This window comes from Salvelinus fontinalis, chromosome 33, assembly GCF_029448725.1.
Source record: "Salvelinus fontinalis isolate EN_2023a chromosome 33, ASM2944872v1, whole genome shotgun sequence".
NCBI lineage: Eukaryota > Metazoa > Chordata > Actinopteri > Salmoniformes > Salmonidae > Salvelinus > Salvelinus fontinalis.
This window is the reverse complement of record NC_074697.1, coordinates 18,364,937-18,373,911: the sequence shown is the minus strand read 5'-3', so window position 1 is coordinate 18,373,911 and position 8,975 is coordinate 18,364,937. Positions and strand designations below refer to the sequence as shown.

At 41.5% G+C, this 8,975-nt stretch overlaps 1 protein-coding gene across 8 annotated transcripts; it reads left to right on the top strand.

The window, feature by feature from the left end:
* Window positions 1-1,308: 1,308 nt before the first annotated feature.
* On the top strand, window positions 1,309-8,665 carry LOC129831782 (NACHT, LRR and PYD domains-containing protein 3-like). Of its 8 annotated transcripts, none has more exons than XM_055895222.1 (11): window positions 1,310-1,623; window positions 2,059-2,245; window positions 2,321-2,692; window positions 2,904-2,939; window positions 3,682-5,671; window positions 5,765-5,938; window positions 6,031-6,192; window positions 6,834-7,007; window positions 7,139-7,322; window positions 7,436-7,482; window positions 7,581-7,670. In XM_055895222.1, exons 1-10 carry the CDS (start codon window positions 1,576-1,578, stop codon window positions 7,448-7,450), a joined length of 3,342 nt encoding a protein of 1,113 aa, XP_055751197.1. In that variant the 5' UTR covers window positions 1,310-1,575; the 3' UTR covers window positions 7,451-7,482; window positions 7,581-7,670. The 8 variants fall into 8 exon arrangements, with proteins under 8 accessions (XP_055751202.1, XP_055751197.1, XP_055751201.1 ...); XM_055895221.1 differs by having other exon boundaries at window positions 1,315-1,623; window positions 2,152-2,245; window positions 7,158-7,322; window positions 7,581-8,665; XM_055895220.1 differs by having other exon boundaries at window positions 1,315-1,623; window positions 2,907-2,939; window positions 7,158-7,322; window positions 7,581-8,665.
* The last annotated feature ends 310 nt before the right edge of the window (window positions 8,666-8,975 follow it).

Here is an 8,975-nt window from a genome sequence, read left to right as displayed (position 1 = left end):
GGGCTATGTACAGCTGCAGCGATCGGTTAGCTGCTCAGATAGCTGATGTTTAAAGTTAGTGAGAGAAATAGAAGTCTCCAGCTTCAGCGATTTTTCCATTGGCAGCAGAGAACTGGCGGTCAAAGGAGGTGTTGGCTTTGGGGACGACCAGTGAGATATACCTGCTGGAGCGTGTGCTACAGGTGGGTGTTGTTATCGTGACCAGTGAGCTGAGATAAGGCGGAGCTTTACCTAGCATAGACTTATAGATGACCTGGAGCCAGTGGGTCTGGCGACGATTATATAGCGAGGGCCAGCCGACTAGAGCATACAGGTCGCAGTGGTGGGTGGTATAAGGGGCTTTGGTGACAAAACGGGTGCCACTGCGATAGACTGCATCCAGTTTGCTGAGTAGAGTATTGGAAGCTATTTTGTAAATGACATCGACAAAGTCGAGGATTGGTAGGACAGTCAGTTTTACGAGGGTATGTTTGGCGGCGTGAGTGAAGGAGGCTTTGTTGTGAAATAGGAAGCCGATTCTAGATTTCATTTTGGATTGGAGATGTTTAATATGAGTCTGGAAGGAGAGTTTACAGTCTACACCTAGGTATTTGTAGTTGTCCACATATATATATACACGTCCAGAGTAGTGATGCAAGTCGGGCAGGCAGGTGCGGGCAGTGAAGGGTTGAAAAGCATGCATTTGGTTTTACTAGCGTTAAAGAGCAGTTGGAAGCCACGGAAGGGGTGTTGTATGGCATTGAAGCTCGTTTGGAGGTTAGTTATTAACACTGTGTCCCAAGGGCCAGATGTATACAGAATGGTGTCGTCTGCATAGAGGTGGATCAGGGAATCACCCGCACTTATCAAGAGAACATTGCTGGTCATCCCATACTGCCTTTGAACTGGTGGACTCACTAAACACTCATGCTTTGTTTGTAAATGATTGTTGGAGTGTGCCCCTGGCTATCTATAAATAAATAAAATAAGGAATTAGAAAATATTTATACTTTTACTTTTGACACACATATATTTTAGCAATTACATTTACTTTTGATACTAAAGCATATTTAAAACCAAATACTTTTAGACTTTTACTTAAGTAGTATTTTACTGAGTGACTTTCACTTTCACTTTATTCATTTTTTATGAAGGTATCTTTACTTTTACTCAAGTCTTGCATGTGCGAACAGCATTTATTCTTTCTATTCCTGTTCCATTCTTCTTTGTTAGAGAGACTATTGGGACTAATCATATGGTAACCATTTCAACAACTTGTTTGTCTAGAAAGGTCTCTGTCCTGTGTGTGGTTGGTGCCCTTTGCTCTCGCACAAACACATGATAGGCTAAGTGCAACTCATTATCAGGAAGGTGTTCCTAATGTTTGGTATACTCTGTGTATATTGTTAGCCATAGAAGCTACAGGCAACCTAAGAGACTGCATGCAAGTTAGCTAAATGCAACTGAATCAAATGGTTTTCCTGCGCATAATGAGAATTCAATTGTTGTAGGTTACTGTTTATCCCTCATTCTCTATGACATAGACAAGAAGAGGAAACTGGTCGCAGCCTGTCGGAACACGTTTTGGAGGACACCATGAATAACAAAAAGAGACGGACCATTGCAAAGACGCTCAATCCAAAGGTTAGTCAATGGCTCTCTGTAATTCTAAAGTTAAAGGAACATTGTATGTATTCTCTTCATTTTGAAAAACCCACATTGACACAGATGTTTTATGAGTTATGTGTATTGCTAATTTAATGTAATCATAATGTAACTTTGTAAAGCGTTCATTGAGCCTATACAGTATATAGCCCATATTACGACTAATGTTGATGATTAAACATGTTTTTTCTGTCTTTGAAATCTACTATTCTTATCAAGTGTCATATAAACAATGATGTCGTCAGTCATCTATCATCGAAAAGATCCGTACATTTGGCAATAGAGCATATTGTTTCTTCTAACAACTTTTTAAACACTACAAATAACACAAACACACATTTTGTGTAGGCCAATTCTTATACGCCATGGTTGGATTTTAGACTAGATGAAACTGTAATAACCTTATTGTTGCAGAAACCTAAGTGGAACAAGAATCTCCTTGGCACCAAGCCATGCATTAGAAAGATTTGGGGCCAATCTTGCCGACTGTCAGCATCTTGTCCCCAGTGTAGGGAGAGGCTTCTGCGTTCCCCCCTCACTGCCACGCCTGGACAGATACTACGAGAACACAACGACCCAACCACAAGCAACAGAGAAACGAGTAAGCCATTTAACAGTCAGATGTTTTTGTAAGTGTCAAATGTGTAGTATCCAACTCTCTCTGTCCTCTCTCTAGGTCTAGGAGATCAACCAACCACTGAGCAGACAGAAGCGTCACTACCACTCCCATCTTCTTATTTTTCATCAAACTGCCAGCTTCTCCATTCCTCCATTTCGCCACACCCCCTACCACCCTGCACTCATCCCCACCTTTTCTCTCTGTCGTCCACAGCTTCACCACACAATCCCTCTCTCCCATCCTCTGTTTTATCTGACCCTCCTTCTCTCTCGTCACCCATTTTACCAGTCTCCCCATCCCTCATGTTACCACCACATGCTCCCAGCCATTCCTACATTGCCCAGTCTGGAGGCACTAACTTTGCACCTCAACTCAGCAACAACTTCTTTGCGGGCCCTGTTAATATTAGCATGCCATCTCAGCAGAGAGGTAGGTGTATCTGCTATGATTCTAATCAGCATCTGAATGGTTTCTAACAGGCATTTTCATGGTTCATGACATTTTAAAATTACTCATATGAATAACATTAGCTCCATTAGGGAGACCTTGTGCTTTTCTTTCTAATTTCTTATAGAATTTGTCCCTCTCAAATACCAAATGATTTGTATCCTAAACAATATTTATGTTTTGTATATTCCAGTAGACTTGTCACAGGCTCCACAAGGCAGTGATCAAGGGTAAGACAAATATCTTTTTTGCTATTTTACACAAATATACTTGATAGATTACAGTATATTATGTAAATTACTAGTGTACCTTTAGTAGCAGTAACAGTATTAATAGTAGCAGTAGTAATAGTAGCAGTAGTAATAGTAGCAGTGTTAATTAGTAATAGTAGCAGTAGTAATAGTAGCAGTAGTAATAGTAGCAGTAGTAGTAATAGTAGCAGTAGTAATAGTAGTAGTATTAGTGGTATTTATTTTTTTATAAATAAAAAATGTAAGTAATTTACAGACATTTTTATTCAGAGCGACTTACAGGAGCATTTAGGGTTACGTAGCGTGCTCAAGGGCACATCGGCAGATTTTTCACCTAGCCTGCTCGGGGATTCGAACCGGCATCCTTTTGGTTACTGTCACAACATTCTTAAACACTAGGCTGCCTGCCCTGAACTGGATCAAAATGGAGTCATCATTTGTATTCTGCATTTAATTGTAGCACCATAAACTGACTGCGTGTTTTTGTTTTCATCCTGTGCCTACAGTAAGTGAAGGTTGGCCTGACATCCTTTTCCTGTATCTGGTGCACATCGAAGCTAAAGCAGAGCAGGCACAAAGAAGACCTTCTACTGCTAAGTAGATATCCATGTTATGCATTACTGGAAGACTTGACAATATGATTATTTGACTTGTGCTATTTGTCATCACCTCATACATACTTCATCTGTGTTTTGTGTCCCTGTAACTTCCTCCTTGCAGAGGATGGTGTCCTACAGAGAGTCAAAGCGAATCTTAAAGCCAGAATGAAAAGTTGCTGTGAACACCTGTTTGAAGGCAACTCCAGAAATGAAACTCCTCTCAAAAATATTTACACAGAACTCTACATCACAGCAGGAGAGACTGAAGGGGTCTGTAATGAACATGAGGTGTTGCAGATCGAGACAGCATCCAGAACATGCACATCAGACGACACTCCTATCAATTGCAATGACATCTTTAAACCTTTACCTGGACAGAACAGAATAATCACAACTGTGATGACCAAGGGCATTGCTGGGATCGGAAAAACAGTCACAGTCCAGAAGTTCATCCTTGACTGGGCAGAAGGAAAAGCCAATCAGCATCTGGATTTTATATTTCTGCTTCCATTCCGGGAATTGAATTTGTTCAAAAAGCAGTCCAGTCTTCATAGCCTTCTGTGTGGCTTCTACCATGAACTTGGAGATATAGAGGATGCAAATACAATTGCAGGTTGTCAAGTTCTGTTCATCTTCGATGGTCTGGATGAAAGCCGATTTGCACTTGATTTTAATCAAAACGAAACATTGTTTGACATAGCAGAAGAAGCGCCCATTGATGTCCTATTGACAAATCTCATTAAGGGGAATCTGTCACCCAGAGCTAGCCTCTGGATAACCTCCCGACCAGCAGCAGCCTATAAAATCCCCAGGAAGAACATTACAAAGATGACAGAAGTGCGTGGGTTCAATGAATTGCAGGAGGAGGAGTACTTCAGGAAGAGATTCTGTTCGGATGCAAAGCTGGCCAACAGAATCATCTCACACATAAAGACAACAAGGAGCCTCAACATCATGTGCCACATTCCTGTCTTCTGCTGGATCACTGCTACAGTTCTATGGGAGAAGTTCAGAGATGACTGCAAAGAAATCCCTAAAACCCTTTCTGAGATGTACACACACTTCGTGCTCATTCAGACAAACCTGAAGAACCAGAAGTACCATAACATCGAAGAGACAGATGCGCGGAGGATCTTGAAATCAGATAAAGAAATCATTCTAAAGCTGGCCAAGCTAGCTTTTGAACACCTGACGAAAAGCAATTTCATATTTTATGAGAAGGATCTGAGAGAGTGTGGCATTGACATCAAAAAAGTTTCAGTGCAATCTGGATTGTGCACAGAAATCTTCAAACAAGAGGTTGGGCTCTACAGCAAGACAGTCTACTGCTTTTTGCATTTGACCATCCAGGAGTACTTTGCCGCACTGTATTTGCTTTACTGCTACACAACTGATAACATGGAGGTGCTGAAGTCTTTCCTCAATGACACGTTGGTTGAGGAAGACTCTCTGTTGAGCAAACACATTGGATACCATTTAGATGCTTCACAGAGAGATGGGCCTGGAGAAAGTCTGGAGTCTGACCAATTGGAATACTGTGAAGAAATCTCCACTCTGGAGGAAGAGCCTGAGGAACATTGTCTTTTGGATGATGAGGCTGTAGAAGGGTCTGACTCTGAGTCTTCAGAGCTGGTTCTACATGAAAAACCAGCCTTTCATGTGTTACTGAAGAGCGCAGTGCTCAATGCCTTGGAGAGTGAAAATGGACATCTGGACATTATGCTCCGCTTCCTTCTTGGCCTCTCACTGGACTCCAATCAGATACTCCTACAAGACCTACTGCCAGAGATGGAGAGCTGTGCACAGAGTGTTGAGGAAACAAAAAAATACATAAAGGAGATGCTGAGGTATTACAAATCGCCTGAGAGATGCATCAACCTTTTATTCTGCTTGGCTGAAATCAATGACAATACCCTTCTTGAAGAGGTTCAAGCATACTTGAGGCCAGGAAATCATGGAGGAAAAAAGCTCTCACCTGAACAATGCACAGCTCTGGCTTATGTACTAATGTCAGCTGGGATTCTGCATGAGTTTGATCCAAAGAAGTACAACACTTCTGAGGAGGGCCAATGGAGGATGATTCCAGTTGTGAAGTGCTGTATAAATGCCCTGTGAGTGTTAAGTAACTTTCACACATACCTGTACATTTGTACAGGAAGTAAGTTTGAATGTATACTCACTCTGTATTTACCCTGCCATTATAGACTTTCTAACTGGAACATCACAGAGAAATTGTGTGGAGTAGTGGCTTCAGCTCTCAAGGCATCAAACTCCCCACTGCAAAAGCTGGACCTGAGTTACAATTACCTGCAGAACTCCAGTATGGATCTAATCTGTGCCGGGTTGAGTAGTCAACACTGTAAACTGAAGATATTGAGGTGAGGAATTTTGTTTGTTACACTTTTTGGTGTAATTATATGTAGTCTATTACTCATAATCTGACCATGATTTATTGTCTCCATTTCCAAAGGCTAAATCGATGCAATCTAACAGCGGAATGCTGTTCAGCTTTGGAGTCTGCTCTTAGCTCAGACTCGTCACACCTGAGAGACCTGGACCTGAGTGACAATGATCTCCAGGATTCTGGTGTGAAACTGCTCTCTGCTGGACTGCAGAAATTGGAAACATTGAGGTAGGCCCTTTTGTTTTCAAAATTAGAAAGGAAAATAGATACGTTTTGAAAATCAGTGGAATCATCACAGTTATATTAGCAAATACCAGTCCAATTTTACTACACAGAAAGGAATCTCACAAATGGTTTGTGTCACGATCGTCTTGCTGAGAGAGAGTGGACCAAGGCGCAGCGTGTGCAAAATACATTCTCTTTTATTTTTAGAGAAAGGAAAAAAACACGCAACGAACACTTTAACAAACTGAAACAAAACAACAAACGATCGTGAAGCTATAGACGTAAGTGCACACACAAGCTACAAACGTACAACATAGACAATTACCCACATTAACCTAGTGCCTATGGCTGTCTTAAATATGGCTCCCAATCAAAGACAATTAATGACATCTGTCTCTGATTGAGAATCATTCAGGCAACCATAGACACAGCTAGACACCTACACTAAACACAAACCCATCTACTCTACTTAACCCCCTAAACCATACAACCACCCTAGACAATACAAAAACACATACCTTCCCAGTGTCACACCCTGACCTAACTAAAATAATAAAGGAAACAAAGAGTACTAAGGCCAGGGCGTGACAGTTTGGTACTTAAACATTTGGCCATTTCAAGATTTCTCTGACCTCTTCTTGCAGGTTGTCATCCTGTGGCGTGACAAAGGAAGGTTGTACCTCTTTGGCTTCAGCTCTACGTTCAAATATCTCAAACCTGAGAGAGCTGGACCTCAGTGACAATGACCTGTATGATTCAGGCGTGAAGCTGCTGTCTGCTGTACTGGGGAATCCACATTGTAAACTGGAGACACTGAGGTAGTTAACTTATCACCCAATAAGAGATTATGAAATTACCATACACAGCACATTTCATTAGGTTATATTTAGAAATAAGTTATCCATTCACATATGTCAAATATGCAGGTAGATGTCTTCTTTTGAAATAGTGATGTCTTCTCTTTGGAGGCTGTCTGGCTGTATTGTCTCAGAGGAAGGATGTGCTTCTCTGACCTCAGCTCTGAGGTCAAACGCCTCAAACCTGAGGGAGCTGGATCTGAGCTACAATCACCCAGGAGACACAGGAGTGAGACTGCTCTCTGCAGCACGGGAGGATCCACATTTCATACTAAAGTAAATCAAGTAACTTGAAAGTTCTCCTTAGTCCACGGCTAGGCTTAATCTGTGTGTGCAGGTTTCACTGAGTTACAGGTCACTAAATCACTGTTCCTCGGCTTCCCTTACAGTGTGGAACACAATGAAGAGTGCTACTTAAAATCAGGCCTGAAGAAGTGTACGTTTGACATTGTTAACTTATCCTCCTGTCTCCTATATGCATAAATTAATCTTGGCACGTCTACCCTCCTTCCTAACCTCAGTTCTTTCCTGCAGATGCCTGTGCACTCACACTGGACCCTAACACAACACACAGAAAGCTGTCTCTGTCCAACAGCGGAAGAACTGTGATATGTGAGGCTGATGATCATCCGTACTGTCCTCACATCGAGAGATTTGATGACTGTCCTCAGGTGCTGTGTAGAGAGGTTCTGACTGGGCGCTGTTACTGGGAGGCTGAGTGGAGTGGGAGAGCGGTTAGTGTAGGTGTGGCATATAAAGACATGAGCAGGGTTGGAAAAGGACATGACTGTTTGCTCGGTTACAATGACAAATCCTGGAGCCTGAGACTCCTCAAACGCAGACTATATATCTGTCACAATAATACGAACAAGGTCATACCTGCACCCTCTTCCTGCGCTGACAGAGTTGGGGTATATCTGAACTCTTCACAAGGCACTCTATCCTTCTACCTAGTCTCCTCTGACACACTGACCCACCTGCACACATTCCACTCCACCTTCACTGAACCCCTCTATCCAGCATTTTCAGTCAATGACTATTCATCAGTGTCCCTGTGCTAGGTCTAGAATGAGGAGTAAAGGAGGGTGATGTTGAATGTTTACTAATAAACTGCTGTTCGTCTGAGTCCATGACAGAGTCAAGACCATATCCTGTTCAAGGGTGATCAGTTGGCCCGAGAAAATACATGGAAATACTCAGTTCATATTTTCTATAATGGTTTGATATTTTTTGAGTTTATTAAAAAAATTACAAACATTTCAGTGTTTTGAACGACCTCCATTCCTGAAGTGTTCGTATCTCTGAGGTCCTACTGTATTTATACTGTATATTTCTTATTCAATATAGGAAAGAGGAAGACTTTGTTTTACAGCGTTACGCTAGTTCTGTGAAAGTATGACCTATTCTGTATAATATGTCGTTGCGTTCAGATACAAGGGGAACTTCTCCTTTGTTTTGTTTCTTTACATTGTTATCAGTGTTCGAGGTGTTTTTATTTTTGAATAATGAAAATGGAAATTAAATCTATTAATTCTACTGTATGCATGATTGTGGTCTTATGTGTTATAATACACAATAAATATGATTTTTAACCAATAAAAAGTTATTTAATTTCTTAATCTCGTTACCTCAACATGTTTTGTACTTTCATCTCACCAACCGTTAGGAAAACATACTCGCCCTCGGGGCTAGAGTGAGAAAGAGGGAGAAGAGCGTCAAAGGCTGGGCTCAGCAGGTCTTTTTCAGAGCTGATCTGATAGGTCAAAATACCAATTAGTGAAAAAAAATATCAGAATTGGGCTGCCTGTCTGAACACAGCCTAAGAGTTACACGAAACAGCTCACACAGAGATAGAAGCCGACATATGAAGTCAGCCATGCTTGACTTGCACAGCACCATCTGTCTCCCTCCAACTTTTAATGAGATATG

Coding starts and splice junctions, on each gene's coding strand:
- LOC129831782 (XM_055895219.1), top strand. CDS start 1,576: ATGAATAACAAAAAGAGACGGACCATTGCAAAGACGCTCAATCCAAAG. Junction 2,940..3,681: donor TCCACAAGGCAGTGATCAAG/GGTAAGACAAAT, acceptor TCCTCCTTGCAG/AGGATGGTGTCCTACAGAGA. Junction 5,939..6,030: donor TGTAAACTGAAGATATTGAG/GTGAGGAATTTT, acceptor CCATTTCCAAAG/GCTAAATCGATGCAATCTAA.